Source organism: Taudactylus pleione, unplaced genomic scaffold (assembly GCF_031769625.1).
Source record: "Taudactylus pleione unplaced genomic scaffold, aTauple2 ptg000144l, whole genome shotgun sequence".
NCBI lineage: Eukaryota > Metazoa > Chordata > Amphibia > Anura > Myobatrachidae > Taudactylus > Taudactylus pleione.
In genome coordinates this window covers 891,320-918,879 of record NW_028284546.1, presented here as the reverse complement: position 1 = coordinate 918,879, position 27,560 = coordinate 891,320, and the positions used below count along the sequence as shown (strand labels likewise).

General features: G+C 42.7%; 1 protein-coding gene across 1 annotated transcript; it reads left to right on the top strand.

Annotated features, from left to right (window-relative positions):
• Positions 1 to 8,554: 8,554 nt before the first annotated feature.
• On the top strand, positions 8,555 to 17,676 carry LOC148522687 (uncharacterized). The gene is made up of 3 exons (XM_088473888.1): positions 8,555 to 8,581; positions 13,078 to 13,461; positions 14,202 to 17,676. The coding sequence occupies exons 2-3, from the start codon at positions 13,278 to 13,280 to the stop codon at positions 17,177 to 17,179; spliced, it is 3,162 nt and encodes a 1,053-aa protein (XP_088330014.1). The 5' UTR covers positions 8,555 to 8,581; positions 13,078 to 13,277; the 3' UTR covers positions 17,180 to 17,676.
• Positions 17,677 to 27,560: the final 9,884 nt, after the last annotated feature.

The following is a 27,560-nucleotide window of genomic DNA, read 5'->3' as shown; positions in this document are numbered from 1 at the left end:
CTATAATGATGTGGTGCCATATAAATAAATGATAATAATAATAATATAATAACGTGGTGACAATGACATGCTATGTACCAGGTACATTAGGGCACTATAATGATATGGTAACATATAAATAAATGATAATAATAATAATATAATAATGTGGTGACAATGACATGCTATGTACCAGGTACATTAGGGCACTATAATGATGTGGTGCCATATAAATAAATAATAATAATAATAATAATATAATAACGTGGTGACAATGACATGCTATGTAACAGGTATATTAGGGCACTATAATGATGTGGTGCCATATAAATAAATGATAATAATAATATAATAACGTGGTGACAATGACATGCTATGTACCAGGTACATTAGGGCACTATAATGATGTGGTGCCATATAAATAAATAATAATAATATAATAACGTGGTGACAATGACAAGCTATGTACCAGGTATATTAGGGCACTATAATGATGTGGTACCATATAAATAAATGATAATAATAATATAATAACGTGGTGACAATGAAATGCTATGTACCAGGTACATTAGGGCACTATAATGATGTGGTAACATATAAATAAATGATAATAATAATAATATAATAACGTGGTGACAATGACATGCTATGTAACAGGTATATTAGGGCACTATAATGATGTGGTAATATATAAATAAATTATAATAATAATAATATAATAACGTGGTGACAATGACATGCTATGTACCAGGTACATTAGGGCACTATAATGATGTGGTAACATATAAATAAATGATAATAATAATAATAATATAATAACGTGGTGACAATGACATGCTATGTAACAGGTATATTAGGGCACTATAATGATGTGGTACCATATAAATAAATGATAATAATAATATAATAACGTGGTGACTATGACATGCTATATAACAGGTACATTAGGGCACTATAATGATGTGGTACTATATAAATAAATGATAATAATAATATAATAATGTGGTGACAATGACATGCTATGTAACAGGTACATTAGGGCACTATAATGATGTGGTACCATATAAATAAATGATAATAATAATATAATAACGTGGTGACAGTGACATGCTATGTAACAGGTACATTAGGGCACTATAATGATGTGGTACCATATAAATAAATGATAATAATAATATAATAACGGGGTGACAATGACATGCTATGTAACAGGTATATTAGGGCACTATAATGATGTGGTAATATATAAATAAATGATAATAATAATAATAATAATATAATAATGTGGTGACAATGACATGCTATGTAACAGGTATATTAGGGCACTATAATGATGTGGTAATATATAAATAAATGATAATAATGATAATAATAATATAATAATGTGGTGACAATGACATGCTATGTAACAGGTACATTAGGGCACTATAATGATGTGGTACCATATAAATAAATGATAATAATAATATAATAACGTGGTGACAGTGACATGCTATGTAACAGGTACATTAGGGCACTATAATGATGTGGTACCATATAAATAAATGATAATAATAATATAATAACGGGGTGACAATGACATGCTATGTAACAGGTATATTAGGGCACTATAATGATGTGGTACCATATAAATAATAATAATAATAATATAATAACGTGGTGACAATGACATGCTATGTAACAGGTATATTAGGGCACTATAATGATGTGGTACCATATAAATAAATGATAATAATAATATAATAACGGGGTGACAATGATATGCTATGTAACAGGTACATTAGGGCACTATAATGATGTGGTACCATATAAATAAATGATAATAATAATAATAATAATAATAATAATAATAATAATAATAATAATAACTTGTTGACAATGGCATGCTGTGTACCAGGTATATTAGGGCACTATAATGATGTGGTACCATATAAATAAATGATAATAATAATAATATAATAACGTGGTGACAATGACATGCTATGTAACAGGTACATTAGGGCACTATAATGATGTGGTACCATATAAATAAATGATAATAATAATAATATAATAACGTGGTGACAATGACATGCTATGTACCAGGTATATTAGTGCACTATAATGATGTGGTACCATATAAATAAATGATAATAATAATAATAATAATATAATAACGTGGTGACAATGACATGCTATGTACCAGGTACATTAGGGCACTATAATGATGTGGTACCATATAAATAAATGATAATAATAATATAATAACGTGGTGACAATGACATGCTATGTAACAGGTACATTAGGGCACTATAATGATGTGGTGCCATATAAATAAATGATAATAATAATATAATAACGTGGTGACAATGATATGCTATGTAACAGGTATATTAGGGCACTATAATGATGTGGTACCATATAAATAAATGATAATAATAATATAATAACGTGGTGACAATGACATGCTATGTAACAGGTATATTAGGGCACTATAATGATGTGGTACCATATAAATAATAATAATAATATAATAATATAATAACGTGGTGACAATGACATGCTATGTAACAGGTATATTAGGGCACTATAATGATGTTGTACCATGTAAATAAATGATAATAATAATATAATAACGTGGTGACAATGACATGTTATGTAACAGGTACATTAGGGCACTATAATGATGTGGTACCATATAAATAAATGATAATAATAATAATATAATAACGTGGTGACAATGACATGCTATGTAACAGGTATATTAGGGCACTATAATGATGTGGTGCCATATAAATAAATGATAATAATAATAATATAATGACGTGGTGACAATGACATGCTATGTAACAGGTACATTAGGGCACTATAATGATGTGGTACCATATAAATAAATGATAATAATAATAATATAATAGCGTAGTGACAATGAAATGCTATGTACCAGGTACATTAGGGCACTATAATGATGTGGTAACATATAAATAAATGATAATAATAATAATAATATAATAACGTGGTGACAATGACATGCTATGTACCAGGTACATTAGGGCACTATAATGATGTGGTACCATATAAACAAATGATAATAATAATAATATAATAACGTAGGGACAATGACATGCTATGTAACAGGTATATTAGGGCACTATAATGATGTGGTACCATATAAATAATAATAATATAATAACGTGGTGACAATGACATGCTATGTAACAGGTATATTAGGGCACTATAATGATGTGGTATCATATAAATAAATGATAATAATAATATAATAACGTGGTGACAATGACATGCTATGTACCAGGTATATTAGGGCACTATAATGATGTGGTACCATATAAATAAATGATAATAATAATAATAATATAATAACGTGGTGACAATGACATGCTATGTACCAGGTATATTAGGGCACTATAATGATGTGGTACCATATAAATAAATGATAATAATAATAATAATAATATAATAACGTGGTGACAATGACATGCTATGTACCAGGTACATTAGGGCACTCTAATGATGTGGTACCATATAAATAAATGATGATAATAATAATAATAATATAATAATAAAATAACGTGATGACAATGACATGCTATGTACCAGGTACATTAGGGCACTATAATGATGTGGTACCATATAAATAAATGATAATAATAATATAATAACGTGGTGACAATGACATGCTATGTAACAGGTACATTAGGGCACTATAATGATGTGGTACCATATAAATAAATGATAATAATAATAATATAATAACGTGGTGACAATGACATGCTATGTAACAGGTACATTAGGGCACTATAATGATGTGGTAACATATAAATAATAATAATAATATAATAATAAAATAACGTGATGACAATGACATGCTATGTACCAGGTACATTAGGGCACTATAATGATGTGGTACCATATAAATAAATGATAATAATAATATAATAACGTGGTGACAATGACATGCTATGTAACAGGTATATTAGGGCACTATAATGATGTGGTGCCATATAAATAAATGATAATAATAATAATATAATAACGTGGTGACAATGACATGCTATGTACCAGGTACATTAGGGCACTATAATGATATGGTAACATATAAATAAATGATAATAATAATAATATAATAATGTGGTGACAATGACATGCTATGTACCAGGTACATTAGGGCACTATAATGATGTGGTGCCATATAAATAAATAATAATAATAATAATAATATAATAACGTGGTGACAATGACATGCTATGTAACAGGTATATTAGGGCACTATAATGATGTGGTGCCATATAAATAAATGATAATAATAATATAATAATGTGGTGACAATGACATGCTATGTACCAGGTACATTAGGGCACTATAATGATGTGGTGCCATATAAATAAATAATAATAATATAATAACGTGGTGACAATGACATGCTATGTACCAGGTATATTAGGGCACTATAATGATGTGGTACCATATAAATAAATGATAATAATAATATAATAACGTGGTGACAATGAAATGCTATGTACCAGGTACATTAGGGCACTATAATGATGTGGTAACATATAAATAAATGATAATAATAATAATATAATAACGTGGTGACAATGACATGCTATGTAACAGGTATATTAGGGCACTATAATGATGTGGTAATATATAAATAAATTATAATAATAATAATATAATAACGTGGTGACAATGACATGCTATGTACCAGGTACATTAGGGCACTATAATGATGTGGTAACATATAAATAAATGATAATAATAATAATAATATAATAACGTGGTGACAATGACATGCTATGTAACAGGTATATTAGGGCACTATAATGATGTGGTACCATATAAATAAATGATAATAATAATATAATAACGTGGTGACTATGACATGCTATATAACAGGTACATTAGGGCACTATAATGATGTGGTACTATATAAATAAATGATAATAATAATATAATAATGTGGTGACAATGACATGCTATGTAACAGGTACATTAGGGCACTATAATGATGTGGTACCATATAAATAAATGATAATAATAATATAATAACGTGGTGACAGTGACATGCTATGTAACAGGTACATTAGGGCACTATAATGATGTGGTACCATATAAATAAATGATAATAATAATATAATAACGGGGTGACAATGACATGCTATGTAACAGGTATATTAGGGCACTATAATGATGTGGTAATATATAAATAAATGATAATAATAATAATAATAATATAATAATGTGGTGACAATGACATGCTATGTAACAGGTATATTAGGGCACTATAATGATGTGGTAATATATAAATAAATGATAATAATGATAATAATAATATAATAATGTGGTGACAATGACATGCTATGTAACAGGTACATTAGGGCACTATAATGATGTGGTACCATATAAATAAATGATAATAATAATATAATAACGTGGTGACAGTGACATGCTATGTAACAGGTACATTAGGGCACTATAATGATGTGGTACCATATAAATAAATGATAATAATAATATAATAACGGGGTGACAATGACATGCTATGTAACAGGTATATTAGGGCACTATAATGATGTGGTAATATATAAATAAATGATAATAATAATATAATAATGTGGTGACAATGACATGCTATGTAACAGGTACATTAGGGCACTATAATGATGTGGTACCATATAAATAAATGATAATAATAATAATATAATAACGGGGTGACAATGACATGCTATGTACCAGGTATATTAGGGCACTATAATGATGTGGTACCATATAAATAAATGATAATAATAATAATAATAATATAATAACGGGGTGACAATGACATGCTATGTACCAGGTATATTAGCGCACTATAATGATGCGGTTACTATTATAGTTTAGTCTGTGATATTGTAATATTGTGTCACAGATGTAATAACTCTGTTATCCAGCAGTCACACATCTCTGCCCTTATGATATAAGTAACGTGGCTGTATGACTAAAGACCCCCATATACGTACCTGATATCGTGCTGCGCGATCCCGCGGGGTCGTATGTCGCATCCCCAGGTCTTCCTGCAGAGCCATCTAATCTGGGATGCGATGTACGATCACATTCAGATGGAGGAGGGGGGAGTCAGCATATCGTGTGGTCTGCGGGGATCGCACGATTGCTGGCGGTGACAGCGCGATCTGTCTACCGACGGATCGGTAGCCGCCCTGCACAGGTCAAGATAGCACGGGCACGGGGACGCGGTGCGTAGCGTCAGGACGGCACAGGCACGCGGTGCATAGCATCAGGACGGCACGGGCACGCGGTGCGTAGCGTCACGACGGCACGGGGACGCGGTGCGTAGCGCCAGGACGGCACGGGCACGCGGTGCGTAGCGTCAGGACGGCACGGGCACGCGGAGCGTAGCGTCAGGACGGCACGGGCACGCGGTGCGTAGCGTCAGGACGGCACGGGCACGCAGTGCGTAGCGTCAGGACGGCACGGGGACGCGGAGCGTAGCGTCAGGACGGCACGGGGACGCGGAGCGTAGCGTCAGGACGGCACGGGCACGCGGTGCGTAGCGTCAGGACGGCACGGGCACGCGGTGCGTAGCTTCAGGACGGCACGGGGACGCGGTGCGTAGCGTCAGGACGGCACGGGCACGCGGTGCGTAGCGTCAGGACGGCACGGGGACGCGGTGCGTAGCGTCAGGACGGCACGGGGACGCGGTGCGTAGCGTCACGACGGCACGGGCTCGCGGTGCGTAGCGTCACGACGGCACGGGGACGCGGTGCGTAGCGTCAGGACGGCACGGGCACGCGGTGCGTAGCGTCAGGACGGCACGGGCACGCGGTGCGTAGCGTCAGGACGGCGCGGGGACGCGGTGCGTAGCGTCAGGACGGCGCGGGGACGCGGTGCGTAGCGTCAGGACGGCGCGGGCACGCGGTGCGTAGCGTCAGGACGGCGCGGGGACGCGGTGCGTAGCGTCAGGACGGCGCGGGGACGCGGTGACTGCTTACAGGGCCGTATTCCGTACCCCTCCCCCTGATCTTACTGATTACCACCATTCCCTCTACATGTGACGGGCACGCGGTGCGTAGCGTCAGGACGGCACGGGGACGCGGAGCGTAGCGTCAGGACGGCACGGGGACGCGGAGCGTAGCGTCAGGACGGCACGGGGACGCGGTGCGTAGCGTCAGGACGGCACGGGGACGCGGTGCGTAGCGTCAGGACGGCACGGGCACGCGGTGCGTAGCGTCAGGACGGCACGGTCACGCGGTGCGTAGCGTCAGGACGGCACGGTCACGCGGTGCGTAGCGTCATGACGGCGCGGGGACGCGGTGCGTAGCGTCAGGACGGCGCGGGCACGCGGTGCGTAGCGTCAGGACGGCGCGGGCACGTGGTGCGTAGCGTCAGGACGGCGCGGGCACGTGGTGCGTAGCGTCAGGACGGCGCGGGCACGCGGTGCGTAGCGTCAGGACGGCGCGGGCACGCGGAGCGTAGCGTCAGGACGGCACGGGGACGCGGAGCGTAGCGTCAGGACGGCACGGGGACGCGGTGCGTAGCGTCAGGACGGCACGGTGACGCGGTGCGTAGCGTCACGACTGCACGGGCACGCGGTGCGTAGCGTCACGACGGCACGGGGACGCGGAGCGTAGCGTCAGGACGGCACGGGGACGCGGTGCGTAGCGTCAGGACGGCACGGGGACGCGGAGCGTAGTGTCAGGACGGCACGGGGACGCGGAGCGTAGCGTAGCGTCAGGACGGCACGGGGACGCGGTGCGTAGCGTCAGGACGGCACGGTGACGCGGTGCGTAGCGTCACGACTGCACGGGCACGCGGTGCGTAGCGTCACGACGGCACGGGGACGCGGTGCGTAGCGTCAGGACGGCACGGGCACGCGGTGCGTAGCGTCAGGACGGCACGGGCACGCGGTGCGTAGCGTCAGGACGGCGCGGGGACGCGGTGCGTAGCGTCAGGACGGCGCGGGGACGCGGTGCGTAGCGTCAGGACGGCGCGGGCACGCGGTGCGTAGCGTCAGGACGGCGCGGGGACGCGGTGCGTAGCGTCAGGACGGCGCGGGGACGCGGTGACTGCTTACAGGGCCGTATTACATACCCCTCCCCCTGATCTTACTGATTACCACCATTCCCTCTACATGTGACGGGCGCAGCTCAGACGCCGGAGTACAGCCGTGTACACACACATAACTCTTATGTAGGGAGATATATAACAGTTACTGATATAACCAGGGCAGTAACAGAGAAGGGACCCCCGTCCTCTCTCATGTCCTTACACCCCTAATGCCGGAGACACCACTGCCCCAATCCAACATGGCCGCCGAGGCCTCACACTGCTTGCTGCAGTAACGCGCATGCTCAGGGATTGCCGATGCTCTAGGAGGGCGATGTGTTAATGAATGCAAACACTAGAGGACGCTATGTAACATCTATAACAATATATCGGATATATAAGCCGCCATTTTCCGTTGTATTAAAACCTGTGTTAGAAATGACGTAGTGAGAAGACCGGCCATATTGTTATAGTCCTGATACCCGACCTACTGATATAACGCTGCTACTATGATGTCATCACTCACTGACTGACTCCTCCTCCATTCTGTATCCTGGTAATGTGTTATATATATAGTTATATAGTTATTGTATATAGGGGGGAGGGGACCGTACAGTGATATATGAGGGGGAATAACACAGCACCCAGCACACACTGATATGTGCTATTATTATTATAGAGGGGAGAGGGGACTGTACAGTGATATATGAGGGGGAATAACACAGCTCCCAGCACACACTATGTGCTATTATTATTATAGAGGGGAGAGGGGACTGTACAGTGATATATGAGGGGGAATAACACAGCTCCCAGCACACACTGATATGTGGTATTATTATTATATAGGGGGGAGGGGACTGTACAGTGATATATGAGGGGGAATAACACAGCTCCCAGCACACACTGATATGTGGTATTATTATTATATAGGGGGGAGGGGACTGTACAGTGATATATGAGGGGGAATAACACAGCACCCAGCACACACTGATATGTGGTATTATTATATAGGGGAGAGGGGACCGTACAGTGATATATGAGGGGGAATAACACAGCTCCCAGCATACACTGATATGTAGTATTATTATTATATAGGGGGAGAGGGTACTGTACAGTGATATACGAGGGGAAATAACACAGCTCCCAGCACACACTGATATGTGGTATTATTATTATATAGGGGAGAGGGGACCGTACAGTGATATATGAGGGGGAATAACACAGCTCCCAGCATACACTGATATGTGCTATTATTATTATATAGGGGAGAGGGGACTGTACAGTGATATATGAGGGGGAATAGCACAGCTCCCAGCACACACTGATATGTGGTATTATTATTATATAGGGGAGAGGGGACTGTACAGTGATATATGAGGGGGAATAACACAGCTCCCAGCACACACTGATATGTGGTATTATTATTATATAGGGGAGAGGGGACTGTACAGTGATATATGAGGGGGAATAACACAGCTCCCAGCACACACTGATATGTGCTATTATTATTATATAGGGAGAGGGAACTGTACAGTGATATATGAGGGGGAATAACACAGCTACCAGCACACACTGATATGTGGTATTATTATTATATAGGGGAGAGGGGACCGTACAGTGATATATGAGGGGGAATAACACTGCACCCAGCACACACTGATATGTGGTATTATTATTATATAGGGGGAGAGTGAGGGGGGAATAACACAGCTCCCAGCACACACTGATATGTGCTATTATTATTATATAGGGGAGAGGGGACTGTACAGTGATTTATGAGGGGGAATAACACAGCTCCCAGCACACTCTGATATGTGGTATTATTATTATATAGGGGGAAAGGAGACTGTACAGTGATATATGAGGGGAAATAACACAGCTCCCAGCGCACACTGATATGAGGTATTATTATTATATAGGGGAGAGGGGACTGTACAGTGATATATGAGGGGAATAACACATCTCCCAGCAAACACTGATATGTGCTATTATTATTATATAGGGGAGAGGGGACCGTACAGTGATACATGAGGAGGAATAACACAGCTCCCAGCACACACTGATATGTGGTATTATTATATAGGGAGAGAGGACTGTACAGTGATATATGAGGGGGGATAACACAGCTCCCAGCATACACTGATATGTGCTATTATTATTATATAGGGAGAGGGGACCGAACAGTGATATATGAGGGGGAATAACACAGCTCCCAGCACACACTGATATGTGCTATTATTATTATATAGGGGAGAGGGGACCGTACAGTGATATATGAGGGGGAATAACACAGCTCCCAGCATACACTGATATGTGCTATTATTATTATATAGGGGAGAGGGGACCGTACAGTGATATATGAGGGGGAATAACACAGCTCCCAGCATACACTGATATGTGCTATTATTATTATATAGGGGAGAGGGGCCTGTACAGTGATATATGAGGGGGAATAACACAGCTCCCAGCACACACTGATATGTGCTATTATTATTATATAGGGGAGAGGGGCCTGTACAGTGATATATGAGGGGGAATAACACAGCTCCCAGCACACACTGATATGTGCTATTATTATTATATAGGGAGAGGGAACTGTACAGTGATATATGAGGGGGAATAACACAGCTACCAGCACACACTGATATGTGCTATTATTATTATATAGGGGAGAGGGGACTGTACAGTGATATACGAGGGGGAATAACACAGCTCCCAGCACACACTGATATGTGCTATTATTATTATATAGGGGAGAGGGGACTGTACAGTGATATATAAGGGGGAATAACACAGCTCCCAGCACACACTGATATGTGGTATTATTATTATATAGGGGAGAGGGGACCATACAGTGATATATGAGGGGGAATAACACTGCACCCAGCACACACTGATATGTGGTATTATTATTATATAGGGGGAGAGTGAGGGGGGAATAACACAGCTCCCAGCACACACTGATATGTGCTATTATTATTATATAGGGGAGAGGGGACTGTACAGTGATTTATGAGGGGGAATAACACAGCTCCCAGCACACTCTGATATGTGGTATTATTATTATATAGGGGGAGAGGAGACTGTACAGTGATATATGAGGGGAAATAACACAGCTCCCAGCGCACACTGATATGTGGTATTATTATTATATAGGGGAGAGGGGACTGTACAGTGATATATGAGGGGAATAACACATCTCCCAGCACACACTGATATGTGCTATTATTATTATATAGGGGAGAGGGGACCGTACAGTGATACATGAGGAGGAATAACACAGCTCCCAGCACACACTGATATGTGGTATTATTATATAGGGAGAGAGGACTGTACAGTGATATATGAGGGGGGATAACACAGCTCCCAGCATACACTGATATGTGCTATTATTATTATATAGGGAGAAGGGACCGTACAGTGATATATGAGGGGGAATAACACAGCTCCCAGCACACACTGATATGTGCTATTATTATTATATAGGGGGAGAGGGGACTGTACAGTGATATATGAGGGGGAATAACACAGCTCCCAGCACACACTGATATGTGCTATTATTATTATATAGGGGAGAGGTGACTGTACAGTGATATATGAGGGGGAATAACACAGCTCCCAGCACACACTGATATGTGCTATTATTATTATATAGGGGACAGGGGACAGTACAGTGATATATGAGGGGGAATAACACAGCTCCCAGCACACACTGATATGTGGTATTATTATTATATAGGGGAGAGGGGACTGTACAGTGATATATGAGGGGGAATAACACTGCACCCAGCACACATTGATATGTGGTATTATTATTATATAGGGGAGAGGTGACTGTACAGTGATATATGAGGGGGAATAACACAGCTCCCAGCACACACTATGTGCTATTATTATTATTATATAGGGGGAGAGGGGACTGTACAGTGATATATGAGGGGGAATAACACAGCTCCCAGCACACACTGATATGTGGTATTATTATTATATAGGGGGAGAGTGAGGGGGGAATAACACAGCTCCCGGCACACACTGATATGTGCTATTATTATTATATAGGGGAGAGGGGACTGTACAGTGATTTATGAGGGGGGATAACACAGCTCCCAGCACACACTGATATGTGGTATTATTATATAGGGAGAGAGGACTGTACAGTGATATATGAGGGGGGATAACACAGCTCCCAGCACACACTGATATATGTATTATTATTATATAGGGGGAGGGGACCGTACAGTGATATATGAGGGGGAATAATACAGCTCCCAGCACACACTATGTGGTATTATTATTATATAGGGGACAGGGGACCGTACAGTGATATATGGAGGGAATAACACAGCTCCCAGCACACACTGATATGTGGTATTATTATATATGGGAGAGGGGACTGTACAGTGATATATGAGGAGGAATAACACGGCTCCCAGAACACACTATGTCGTATTATTATTGTATAGGGGATAGGGGACTGTGCAGTGATATATGAGGGGGAATAGCACAGCTCCCAGCACACACTGATATGTGGTATTATTATTATATAGGGGACTGTACAGTGATATATGAGGATGAATAACACAGCTCCCAGCACACACTGATATGTTGTATTATTATTATATAGGGGGGGAGGGGACTGTACAGTGATATATGAGGGGGAATAACACATCTCCCAGCACACACTGATATGTGGTATTATTATTATATAGGGGAGAGGACTGTACAGTGAAATATGAGTGGGAATAACACAGCTTCCAGCACACACTGATATGTGGTATTATTATATAGGGGAGAGGACTGTACAGTGATATATGAGGGGGAATAACACAGCTCCCAGCACACACTGATATGTGGTTTTATTATAGTGGGACATTGAATTGTACAGTGATATAATGTAAAATCCACCACTGGTTAACATTATTGTTGTATAGATGTGACAGGTGAGGGATTCTGAAAATGTCGCAGTAAATTACATTAGTGGTATTAGTCTTTAGCACAGAATGCCAAGTTCAGTTTGTACATAGGGGTAATAGTTTCTCCCCCAATTCATAGGATTATATAGTAGTGAAGAAGACATCCGGTAAATGTGAGACACCCAGCAGCCGTCCCCGTGTGAGCAGGACCCAGAGCCCCATCACGGTGCCTCCACCTCACTCACTGATACATGAGAGACACAATGACCAGAAGGTCCTGGAACTTACCAACAAGATCATTCAGCTGCTGACTGGAGAGGTGACTGGTGGTACTGTATAATGTCCCATTCCCAGAAGAGGAGGTGCTGGGTAATGACTGTATCATTATGTGTGTGTCAGGTTCCTCTAAGGTGTCAGGATGTCACTGTCTATGTCTCCATGCAGGAGGGGGAATATATAGAGGAACACAAGGGTCTGTACAAGGACATGATGATGGAGAATCACCGGCCCCTCACATCACTAGGTAAATTATATTCTAATTAAATTATATCACATCATATGTTTATATCAGAAAGTCAGAACTTTACTGGATGTTCATTGTTCCTGGGTTTTTCTCTCTCATGAAAAGAATCTGATTTTATAGTGTTACTGAATTCACTGAATGAAAGCTTTGTGTCAGTGGGAGTGGGTCTGTGGGAGTGGGTCAGTGAGAGTGGGTCTGTGGCTTGAAGAACAAATGAACATAAAAAATAAATATAATTATGCTATACTGTCGACCCATCTCCAAAAGTGTGATATCCAGGGGTTAAGATTATAAAGCTCACCTCTATGTTGCTGATGCCACCAATCCGGGTTTTTCTCAGTATTAAAGACCTACCATACCCTTTCCTGGCAGATCCAGATTCCTCTACAGCCATTTAGGTTTTCATCATCCCGTGGGGTCTCTGTGGGTCCCACCTTTGGTCCTGATACCACCGGGATTACAGGTGATGTTAAAAAAAGGAAGCAGATGTGTTTCTATCATGGTGGAGAATCCCATTTGGTTTCTGTGTATGAGCAGAGCTGGTGGGACAGGGACTTACTAAAGTTTTGATGAAGAGTGTGGGAGGCCACCGAATGCTGTAGGGGCACCATGACTGGCTGTCAGAATTAGAATCTCTAATTATGATACATATTAATTTACAGTAGGAATAATATTGTTGTTTGATGTCATATGTAGTATGAATTAAATTACATTTTATAAATTATTTATTTTCCCAACAGAACGATCTAAAGATCCACCTGCTCAAATTAAGGGAAAACCGGTCTCTAGTGATGGAGGAACCCTCACAGACAATGACATTAATACACCCACAGATCATACACAGTATACATCTACTCATATTAAGGAGGAACCAGTCTTGTGTGATGGAGGAGACCTCACAGACACCAACATTTATACACCCACAGATCAAACACCATATATATCTACGCATATTATGGAGGAACTATTCTCATGTGATGGAGGAACCCTCACAGACAGTGACATGAATACACCCACAGATCATGCACAGTATACATCTACTCATATTAAGGAGGAACCGGTCTCATGTGATGGAGGAATCCTCACAGATACTGATATTTATACACCCACAGACCATACACAGTATACATCTACTCATATTAAGGAGGAACCAGCCTCATGTGATGGAGGAACCCTCACAGACATTGACATTTTTACACACTCAGATCATACACAATATACATCTACTCATATTAAGGAGGAACCAGCCTCATGTGATGGAGGAACCATCACACACTCTACTTATACACCCACAGATCATGCACAGTATACATCTACTCATATTAAGGAGGAACCGGTCTCATGTGATGGAGGAATCCTCACAGATACTGATATTTATACACCCACAGACCATACACAGTATACATCTACTCATATTAAGAAGGAACCAGTCTCATGTGATGGAGGAACTCTCACAGACAGTGACATTTATACACCCACAGATCATACACAATATACATCTACTCATATTAAGGAGGAACCAGTCTCATGTGATGGAGGAACCCTCACAGACACCAACATTTATACACCCACAGATCATACACCATATACATCTACGCATATTATGGAGGAACCAGTCTCATGTGATGGAGGAACCCTCACAGATAGTGACATTTATACACCCACAGATCATACACAGTATACATCATCTCAAATTAAGGAGGAACCAGCCTCATGTGATGGAGGAACCCTCACAGACACCAACATTTATACACCCACAGATCATACACAGTATACATCTACTCATATTAAGGAGGAACCAGTCTCATGTGATGGAGGAACCCTCACAGACAGTGACATTTATACACCCACAGATCATACACCATATACATCTCATATTAAGGAGGAACCAGTCTCCTGTGATGTAGGGACCCTTACAGACGGTGACATTTATACACCCACAGATCATACACAGTATACATCTACTCATATTAAGGAGGAACCAGTCTCATGTGATGGAGGAACCATCACACACACTATTTATACACCCACAGATCATACACAGTATACATCTACTCATATTAAGGAGGAACCAGTCTCATGCAATGGAGGAACTCTCACAGACAGTGACATTTATACACCCACAGATCATACACAGTATACATTTACTCATATTATGGAGGATCCAGTCTCATGTGATGGAGGAACCATCACACACAGTATTTATACACCCACAGATCATACACAGTATACATCTACTCATATTATGGAGGAACCAGTCTCATGTGATGGAGGAAACCTCACAGATACTGAAATTTATACACCAACAGATCATACACATCATACATCTACTCATATTATGGAGGAACCAGCCTCATGTGATGGAGGAACCCTCACAGACAGTGACATTTATACACCCACAGATCATACACAGTATACATCTACTCAAATTAAGGAGGAACCAGCCTCATGTGATGGAGGAACCATCACACACAGTATTTATACACCCACAGATCATACACAGTATACATCTACTCATATTATGGAGGAACCAGCCTCATGTAATGGAGGAACCCTCACAGACAGTGACATTTATACACCTGCAGATCATACACAGTATACATCTCATATTATTGAGGAACCAAGATCTTCTTTTAGTAGCCATAGAAAAGCTATTAACATGCCCAGCTATGTTAGACACCAAATTGAAAAACAGATCAATCACACTGAAGATAAATGTTGGTGTTGCCCTGAATGTGGAAAATGTTTTACTAGGAAAGGAGACTTTCAAAGACATTATAGAATCCACACAGGTGAGAAACCGTATTCTTGCTCTGAGTGTGGGAAATACTTTACCAGAAAATCGGATTTGAAAAAGCATGAGAGAGTCCACACCGGAGAGAAACCGTATTCCTGCCCTGATTGTGGGAAATGCTTTGCCAGTAAATCCTCTCTGAAAGAACATCAAAGGATCCACACAGGAGAAAAACCGTTTTCTTGCACTAAATGTGGGAAATGTTTTAGGTGTAATTCCGAACTAGTTGTACATCACAGAAGTCACACAGGAGAGAGACCGTATTCTTGTTCGGAGTGTGGGAAATGTTTTATCACAATTTCATATCTTGCTGTACATCAAAGAGTTCACACAGGAGAGAAACCGTATTCATGCACAGAATGTGGGAAAGGGTACAGAAGTAATTCAGAACTTGTTCTACATCAGAGACGCCACACAGGAGCAAAGCCATCTTCTTGCTCGGAGTGTGGGAAATGTTTTACCAGTAATTCACATCTAATTGTACATCGGAGAACTCACACAGGAGAGAAGCCGTATTCCTGCTTGGATTGTGGGAAATGTTTTACTACAAAAGCATACTTTCATCTGCACCAGAGAATCCACACAGGAGAGAAACCGTATTCCTGCGCCGAGTGTGGGAAATGTTTCACCAGCAAATCAGATATGAGAAAGCACCAAAGAATCCACACAGGAGAGAAACCGTATTCCTGCTCCGAGTGTGGAAAGTGCTTTACCAGTAAGTCATATTTCAAAGAACATGAAAAAACCCACACAGGTGACAATCCGTATTCCTGCGCCGAGTGTGGGAAGTGCTTTACCAGTAAGTCATATTTGAAAGAACATGACAAAATCCACACAGGACTAAGGCCGCATGCTTGCTTTAAATGTGGGAAATGTTTTACCAGTAAATCATATCTGAAAAGGCATCAAATAATTCATACATAATGGACATCATATATTCACTCTGAATAGAGTAAATGTTTCATCAGTAAGTCAGATATGAAAAGACAACATGGAATCCATACATTACGTAAACCATTTTCTTGTTGTAAGCGTGAGAAATGTTTCATGACCAAAACCGTCTATTTAAACATTAAATCCTAAATCTAAAATTATTTTTTAATTACTGTGACATTTTTCATGTTAATTTGAAGTTTCTTAAACACAGAGCTGATAAAATATTCAGGAATATTATATAGAAGTTCCTATAGGGAACCAGCAGAAGAAATTATACCAGGATAAACCTTTACTCTCCCATCCTCCTATGTGTGGTCACAACAGTATCTTCTCTTCTGCTACATCTGGTTCATTTTATCTTTTCCCTGTCAGCAGAACATGAGAGAAGCCCTGTAATCTTGCAATTACCTCTATGCCACCATTAAATTGCATTGTGTAATTTTATCTCTATGTAAACCCTAATAAAAGAGTATATGTATAAACAATATTCATATGTAGTGTGTTCTTACACAGTCATGCCAGTGACAGACCGTATTCTTATATTTTTCTACAGTGTCTGGAAAATGTTTATCTGTAGTTGAGTTCTTGTTATACATCGAAGGTCTCACATTGGTATAAACTACCTTCATATTCCTATTGGGGAATGTTCTGTGTGCAAGAAGCCATCTGTACACAGGAGAAGACCCACAGGTGGGAAACATGGTCCTGATTATAGATATGGAGCATAAAGGCAGATGCTTTCTAAGACAAATTCATTGGGACTTGATAAATAGAGGAAAAGGAGATTTATGTTCTTACCTGGTTAAATAATTTTCTTCAAAATCCATAGGCCGCACAGGCTTTAGACAGTGATTATAGGCTGGAGTAGGAGTCCGGGCACCAAGCAGTTACTTTTATTTCTTCCAGGAGCCCCGGCACCTTCTCCCTCCTACCCTGCCAGTCCCCGTCAGGCCAATTAAGTTAGCAAGCCAAGGCAGGAGCATGAAGAAAAACCGGCACACACATGGATTTCGAAGAAAAGGATTTAACCAGGTAAATACATAAATCTCCTTTTCTCTCCATAGGGGACATAGGCTTCATACAGTGGGACATCCCAAAGCTATCCCCCTAAGGGAGGGGACGCTCTTGAGCCGTGCTGAGAATCCTTTGCCCGAAAGCCGTGTCCGTGGGAAGTGTCAGATTAATAATGTGGCCGCTTTACAAGCTGCTCCACAGAGGAGCCACGTTGAGCTGCCCAACAAGTACCCTTCGGCCTGGTGGAAAGAGCAGTCACCATGGCCAGGACAGGAAGGTCCGCCACATCGTAACTGTGGCAGATGGTCAAACGGACCAATCTGTCCAAAGCCTGCTTCGAAACTGCCCAGCCTCGTTTGTAAAAGTCATAGAAGACAAAAAATGACACCGTCTTATAGAGATCCCTAGTCCTGTCTACATATATCCAGAGGGCTCTCACAACATCCAAAAAGGCCTCCTCCTGCAAAGTATCAGGTGCTTGAAAGGCAGGGACCATGATTTCCTGGTTGATCTGAAACCAAGAAACTATCTTAGCAAGGTAGCCCAATCATGTCCAAAGAACGGTCTGAGGAAAAGACCAGAAATAGGGAGTGACAAGACAGCATGCTCAAGTCTGACACCCTCCAGGCCGACGCTATGGCAAGTAAGAAGACAGTCTTCTGCGTAAGCCAATGAATGTACACAGATGCTCGAAATGTGACGATTGAGAGCCCTAAGCACCAGAGACATATTCCATGGAGCCACCGTAGAAACAAACGAGGGTTGTACCTAGGAAAGTCCTTACATCAGGAAAAGGGATGAAACCTGCACCTACAAAGAAGAGCGGTGGATAACCAAATCCAGACTCACCTGCAGAAAGGAGAGGACTTGTGAGAGTCAAAATGACCTGGGGATAAGACCCCTAGCTGGAAGGTTTATGGGCATTCAGCATTGTACGAATGACTGATCTGGAGGACCCCTTAGCTCTTGTCTCAAGAGTCACCCCATCAAAGCGAGACAGGCCAGATCCAGATGGAAGCACGAGCCCTGAGACAGAAGATCTGGCAGCAGAGGAAGACACAGCGGAGTGTCGATGGAGAAGCCTAGGAGATACCAGGATCACAGTGCTGCCTTTCAACTTCAACTTGCGGATGACCTGCAGAATCAGCGAGATCAGGGGGAAGATGTACATGAGATGGAAAGTCCACCAGACTGCCAAGATGTCCACCAGCAAGGCTCCATGACCCCTGGTGCAATAGCAGTACCTTGGCAGCATGTGGTTGTGCCAAGATGTCCGGCAAGCTCCAGCGAAGAACTAGGAGCTGAAGGGCGTTTTGATGAACCGCCCACTCGTGAGGGAACGTCCTGGAGGCTAAGGAAGTCCGCTTCCCAATTCTGGACTTTGGGAAGAATCTTAATCAATAGCCAGCTCTCTTGAGCCACCCACAAACCCTTTGAATAGTTCCACTGGAACAAAACCTTCATCTGAAGAGGTCAGGAGTGGAACTGGGCATACTCCACCATGTTGACGGTGGAGACAAGAGAGACCAAGATGTGCATGCAAGTGTATTGACACTCTCGGTGATGACATAAGAACTTTCGAATCCTGGTCTGTAGGTCCCGAAGTTGTTCTGACAAGATGAAGACCTGTTGAACTTTGGAATCCAGCAAGGCCCCCAGATGGCACATCTCCTGCAACTGAGTCATGGAGGATTTCTCTCAATTGATGATCCATCCGTGGAACTAGAGAAGATCTATAGAGAGATGGATGTGCTCCCTGAGGACCTCCGGTGACCCAACAAGGATCAGAAGGTCATCCAGATAAGGTAGAATCCTGAGATCACTGCGCCGCAAATGAGCTGCCATGACCTCCATAACTTTTGTGAAGACACGAGAGCAGCTGTGGAAAAACCAAATGGCAATGCCCGAAATTGGAAATGTTCCTCCCGTACCACAAACCTGAGGAAGCACTGGTAACTGAGCTGGGTAGGAACATGCAAATAGGCATCCTGGATGTCCAAGGAGGCCATGAAATCTCCCAGTGCCAGAATGATTGAACATAGAGACTCCATGCAGAATCTGAGGACTCGCAAGTACCTGTTGAGGGTCTTCAGGTTTTGGATTGTCCGGAAAGTACCATTCAGTTTCTTAACCAAGAAGACAGCATAAAAGCCCTTGCCTTTCTGAGACAGGGGAACTAAAACAATTAATTTGGAAGTCAGCAAAGAGAGAGTGGATCCACCAGAAAGCCTGTGGAAAGCAATGGGTTCAGAGGCCGTTCCCAAAAGGTTAGGCCGAAGTCCAGGGAGACAACACATTGCACCCAGGCGTCCACTGTGATAGCCATCCAGGTCTCGGAGAACCACGCTGGGGTCCCCCAGATGGAGGCGAGCTCCATCATGCGGCATGCTTGTCAGAAGGCTTGGTGACAGAGCATCTGGTAGACCAGGGCGTGAAACCCTTGGCTGTGTAACACAGGAAGCTTGAGAAAAGCTGTCCCTTTGCTTTTCCCTGTGATGAAAGGAGCGAAAATTAAATGTTCATGACCTAGGGGCTGCCGCATAAAGGAGGAAGGCCCGTCTTGGACGCCACAACCATGGCCACGATCTTGTCCAAATTTGGATCAAAAATACATTTTACTGAATAAGAAAGAGCCTCCAGGGCCTTCTTAGAGTCTGAGTTATCGTGTCGGGAACGAAGCCAAAGGACTCGCCTAGCTGACACCTTGGAGGTTAGTGTCTATTGGATACTAGAGGAGGCAATGTGCTTAGAAACCTAGAAGTGCCTATTAGGGTGAGCCCATGCTTCCGCTAGAAGGTCTTTTAGCTGCACAGAAGAAAGAAATTCTGCTGAAACCTTCTAACGTTCGAACACTGGAGCCCTAGAATTAGGGGCCTGCTCAGCATCCTTGATATGGAGGACAACTTTAACCTCCTTAATCAGGGCCGCTACATCTATCTGAGGTAGGGAATCCTGCGGGATAGAAGAGGTCTCAACATTTTAAGTACTGGACATATTGTCCTTGTGGACTGAGGAAACCTCAGAGTCAGAATCATAACCGGACAGGGCCGCAGAACTATTTTACGCCTGGAGGATCTACACTGCTGGAAAGATGCTGACACCTGTGCTAACCCTTGTACTGACTACTAGATGGACTGCATCTGTGGTGGTTCCACGGCAGGTGGCTGTAAAGTAGCCTGAAACAGTACAACAGGGGGCAGCTGGGCCCATGTAGAGCTACTGGTAGGGATATCAGGCCTGGGGGTTGCAAGTTTATTAACCAACTGCAACATTACCTGTGAGAGAGAGGTAGCGTAAGCTGGTTCCTGGCAGGAAGCTTATGTGAGGTAAGGGGTGGGGGAAGAGCTAACGAGGAGAGTCTACTTCCCCCTTCTGCCATGGACCTCCAGGGCAATGGCCGCCTCCTTGGAAATGCCCCATTTCCTGCTGCCCTGGTGGTCTAGCGGAGGTACCAGGTGGCCAGGGCACCCGCTGTCAGCACTACTGCAAGCAGGGAACCACTCTTACCTGTCCCCCTTTGGTTTCCAGCTGTGGCACCCCGGTGTGCTGCTGAGGGCCCGGCGCAGGTGCCCTGTAGGATGCCTAGTGCTGCCCACTTTTAAATAAAAAAGAAATGAGAGAACATAAATATAATATGAAGCTGCTTAAAAGCAGCCCCCTGTTTAATCAGTTCCCGCTGCTGCAGGCACCAAACCAAAACTGGCCTGGCTGGGGCAGGGTACAGAGCCTGGGCTGCTGGGAGAAAAAAGTTAACTGTATGGTGCCTGGACTCCCACCCCAGCCTATACTCACTGTCTAAAGCCTGTGCCCCCTATGGAGAGAAGAAGAATGGTATTGTATTAGTGTCATTCTTATGAGATATGTAATTACATCTCATATAGAAAAATGCATATTTTGGGAATTATCCTGTGTCAGTAGATTCTATCAATGTCCACTGTCTACCCGATTTAGACCTGTCTATTCCATAAGCTGCATAAAGTAGTGTCAAGTGTATTCTGGAATGCCCAGACCTGCAGCTTGCTCTGCTCGTGGATGTTTGCCTGCATATACCAGAGAAGAGGTTTTATGTTGTATAAAGTGTTAGCACTGCCTAGGGGCGGATTACGATGGAAAACCAGCCCGGGAAATTCATGGAAGCAGCCCTCATGGGGGCGGGGTCAATTGAGGAGGCAAGTATGTCAAGAGGGCGGGATCCCTCCTCATAGGGCCTGATTCTGAGTTGGACGCAGTTGGGGCATCTTTTGCTGCAGATGTGTCTGTGACCTTATGCTAGTGCCGCTACAATGCCCTTCCCTGGGGTACATCTGTGCTTCCTAATATGCAATGGCTGAGACGCCCACTGTCCGTGACTAGAGACGCTGCAGCATCCATGGACAGAAGCATGGTGAGATGCTAGCTGAATCAGGTTGGGGATAGTTGTATTGTCTCTAGGCTTGTGACCCCCGTATACTAATGAGGTAGCTTCAAGTGGAGCCTGTTCGCTATTATTTTGGTGTATAATTTAAGGTCAACATTGAGGAATGATATTGGTCTGTAGCTCAGACGCAAGGAGAAATCTTTGCCCGGTTTAGGAATAACCGAGATATGGGCTTTTAGGGACTGGTGACTTTGGAGGTGGCATTGAAAGTATGGAGGAGCATGGGAGAATTCTTATCTTTGAAGGTTTTTGTAATAAGTTATAGTGATTCCATCAGGACCCAGGCTTTTGCCAGAGGGGGATGAAGCTGTAGCCTGTTCAACTTCTTAGGGTAAAGGGGAGTTCCAAAGCGTCTCTATCAGGAGAAGAAAGAGCTGGAAAAGTTACTGACGAGATAATTTAGAACCTCCTAGGGGGATGAGGGGTGGTTCAAACCAGGGGAGGAACTAGCTAAATTGTATAGTGTAGACTAAGATTTCATAAAGCAGGAGGCAATCTTAGAGGTCTGCAAGTGCATCATGCTAGAATCATCCATGACCGTGTGGATAAAGCAAGCTGCTCGCTTGCACGTAAGGCACGAGATAACAGTCTGCCCACTTTGTTGCCCCACTAATAGAAATGATTGCTACATTTTCGCACCAACAGTTTAATATGGTCTGAAAGCAGTTTATTAAGAGCTGCACGTGCCTCTGCCATCTAGAGGTAGACATCTCCCGATAGGGAAGTCTTATGGGAAGTCTCAAGAAGTTTCATCTGCTAAAGTAACACTGTTGTTTGTGCTGTCTTTTGTTTTTAATATATGATCCTAATTGAATAAGTTTACACTGGAGGACGCATGTACGTCTATCTCTGTTTTGCAGTAAGCATCTTGTAAAAGGGACTCGTTGAGGTGCTATGTCCATTGTGTAGGGTTACGTTGTGTCAAGGACAATGTCGAGACAGGGGCATGATCTGACCAAGTAATAGGCCCAATTGTTAAGTCAGAGAGAAAATGTCTATGGCTTGCAAATTAATAATCTAGCCTGGAGTACATTTTATGGAGATGGAAATCGTGACCAGTAGGTTGCAGGGTCCTCCATCAATCGGCCTGCTGGTGATGATGAAAATCCTATCTAACTTGTTGGTATTTGGCACTGGAAAATGTAGGGGTTATTAGAGTTGTCCATGACAGGGTCTAGTGTCCAATTGAGGTATTTTCCCAAGATAGTAATGCCCTTCACAAGGGGTTCAAGGTGATCTAGCTGGGTCCTAAAGAAAGTGTGTTGGACTTGGTTAGGAGCATATATAGTAATGAACATGAAGGACTGGCTGAAGATCTGGCAGGTTATCAATAGGAGTCTACCCGGAACTAGCTCATGTACAGTAACATTTGTAACGTGCAGTCTCCTAGAGAACAGTATCATCACACCTTTAGACTTCCCTTCCAGGCTATTACTAAAAAAAAGGCAGTGGGAAAGCTGCGTTCACTTAGGGTGGGAGCTTGAGAGCCATTCTTAAGGTGCGTTGTCTGAATCATGCCTACATCGACCCTATCCACACATAAGGAACGGGGTCATTTAGACCTTTTTTTCTGGGCTATTTAAGCCTCGGTGTTAATTGTGGAAATTCTAATCTTACCAGGAATTGTCATCATCAATGAGAAATAAAACACTTGGTGATAGAGAGGTGTTAAGAAAAGTGGAAAAACAATATTACAAACCGTAACAGTGAAATACCTGCAACAGGAACACTGGGAAGAGCAATATGTTCCGGTGTCCCAGAGGATAGAATAAAACAAAATGTGGGTAGGGGTCAGTGCAAAACTTAGCCCCTAATGGAGCATGGTAAACTAATCTAAACACAGTGACATCTTACATATGAAGTAAACAGTTACATAGACAATTGTGCAATAATACTTGTGAAACAAAGCAGAGGGTGTAAAATCCAACAAAATAAGACTAATGGAATAGAAATACTTCCCAAAAGAGGAAACAAACTTACCATTGAACACAAACAATGTGAGAGGTAGTACCTGGGGTACAGTACAGAGAATCAGAGATGAAGTGGAGAAGAATAATCGGAGGTAGTACCTGGGGTACAGTACAGAGAATCAGAGATGAAGTGGAGAAGAATAATCGGAGGTAGTACCTGGGGTACAGTACAGAGAATCAGAGATGAAGTGGAGAAGAATAATCGGAGGTAGTACCTGGGGTACAGTACAGAGAATCAGAGATGAAATGGAGAAGAATAATCAGCGGTAGTACCTGGGGTACAGTACAGAGAGTCAGAGATGAAGTGGAGAAGAATAATCGAAGGTAGTACCTGGGGTACAGTACAGAGAATCAGAGATGAAGTGGAGAAGAATAATCGGAGGTAGTACCTGGGGTACAGTACAGAGAATCAGAGATGAAATGGAGAAGAATAATCAGAGGTAGTACCTGGGGTACAGTACAGAGAATCAGAGATGAAGTGGAGAAGAATAATCAAAGGTAGTACCTGGGGTACAGTACAGAGAATCAGAGATGAAGTGGAGAAGAATAATCAGAGGTAGTACCTGGGGTACAGTACAGAGAATCAGAGATGAAGTGGAGAAGAATAATCAGAGGTAGCACCTGGGGTACAGTACAGAGAATCAGAGATGAAGTGGAGAAGAATAATCAAAGGTAGTACCTGGGGTACAGTACAGAGAATCAGAGATGAAGTGGAGAAGAATAATCGGAGGTAGTACCTGGGGTACAGTACAGAGAATCAGAGATGAAGTGGAGAAGAATAATCGGAGGTAGTACCTGGGGTACAGTACAGAGAATCAGAGATGAAGTGGAGAAGAATAATCGGAGGTAGTACCTGGGGTACAGTACAGAGAATCAGAGATGAAGTGGAGAAGAATAATCGGAGGAAGTACCTGGGGTACAGTACAGAGAATCTGAGATGAAGTGGAGAAGAATAATCAGAGGTAGTACCTGGGGTACAGTACAGAGAATCAGAGATGAAGTGGAGAAGAATAATCGGAGGTAGTACCTGGGGTACAGTACAGAGAATCAGAGATGAAGTGGAGAAGAATAATCGGAGGTAGTACCTGGGGTACAGTACAGAGAATCAGAGATGAAGTGGAGAAGAATAATCGGAGGTAGTACCTGGGGTGCAGTATAGAGAATCAGAGATGAAGTGGAGAAGAATAATCAGAGGTAGTACCTGGGGTACAGTACAGAGAATCAGAGATGAAGTGGAGAAGAATAATCGGAGGTAGTACCTGGGGTACAGTACAGAGAATCAGAGATGAAGTGGAGAAGAATAATCGGAGGTAGTACCTGGGGTACAGTACAGAGAATCAGAGATGAAGTGGAGAAGAATAATCGGAGGAAGTACCTGGGGTACAGTACAGAGAATCTGAGATGAAATGGAGAAGAATAATCAGAGGTAGTACCTGGGGTACAGTACAGAGAATCAGAGATGAAGTGGAGAAGAATAATCAAAGGTAGTACCTGGGGTACAGTACAGAGAATCAGAGATGAAGTGGAGAAGAATAATCGGAGGTAGTACCTGGGGTACAGTACAGAGAATCAGAGATGAAGTGGAGAAGAATAATCAGAGGTAGCAACTGGGGTACAGTACAGAGAATCAGAGATGAAGTGGAGAAGAATAATCAAAGGTAGTACCTGGGGTACAGTACAGAGAATCAGAGATGAAGTGGAGAAGAATAATCGGAGGTAGTACCTGGGGTACAGTACAGAGAATCAGAGATGAAGTGGAGAAGAATAATCGGAGGTAGGACCTGGGGTACAGTACAGAGAATCAGAGATGAAGTGGAGAAGAATAATCATAGGTAGTACCTGGGGTACAGTACAGAGAATCAGAGATGAAGTGGACAAGAATAATCGGAGGTAGTACCTGGGGTACAGTACAGAGAATCAGAGATGAAGTGGAGAAGAATAATCGGAGGTAGTACCTGGGGTACAGTACAGAGAATCTGAGATGAAGTGGAGAAGAATAATCAGAGGTAGTACCTGGGGTACAGTACAGAGAATCAGAGATGAAGTGGAGAAGAATAATCGGAGGTAGTACCTGGGGTACAGTACAGAGAATCAGAGTTGAAGTGGAGAAGAATAATCGGAGGTAGTACCTGGGGTACAGTACAGAGAATCAGAGATGAAGTGGAGAAGAATAATCGGAGGTAGTACCTGGGGTACAGTACAGAGAATCTGAGATGAAGTGGAGAAGAATAATCGGAGGTAGTACCTGGGGTACAGTACAGAGAATCTGAGATGAAGTGGAGAAGAATAATCGGAGGTAGTACCTGGGGTACAGTACAGAGAATCAGAGATGAAGTGGAGAAGAATAATCGGAGGTAGTACCTGGGGTACAGTACAGAGAATCAGAGATGAAGTGGAGAAGAATAATCGGAGGTAGTACCTGGGGTACAGTACAGAGAATCAGAGATGAAGTGGAGAAGAATAATCGGAGGTAGTACCTGGGGTACAGTACAGAGAATCAGAGATGAAGTGGAGAAGAATAATCAGAGGTAGTACCTGGGGTACAGTACAGAGAATCAGAGATGAAGTGGAGAAGAATAATCAGAGGTAGCACCTGGGGTACAGTACAGAGAATCAGAGATGAAGTGGAGAAGAATAATCAAAGGTAGTACCTGGGGTACAGTACAGAGAATCAGAGATGAAGTGGAGAAGAATAATCGGAGGTAGTACCTGGGGTACAGTACAGAGAATCAGAGATGAAGTGGAGAAGAATAATCGGAGGTAGTACCTGGGGTACAGTACAGAGAATCAGAGATGAAGTGGAGAAGAATAATCGGAGGTAGTACCTGGGGTACAGTACAGAGAATCAGAGATGAAGTGGAGAAGAATAATCGGAGGAAGTACCTGGGGTACAGTACAGAGAATCTGAGATGAAGTGGAGAAGAATAATCAGAGGTAGTACCTGGGGTACAGTACAGAGAATCAGAGA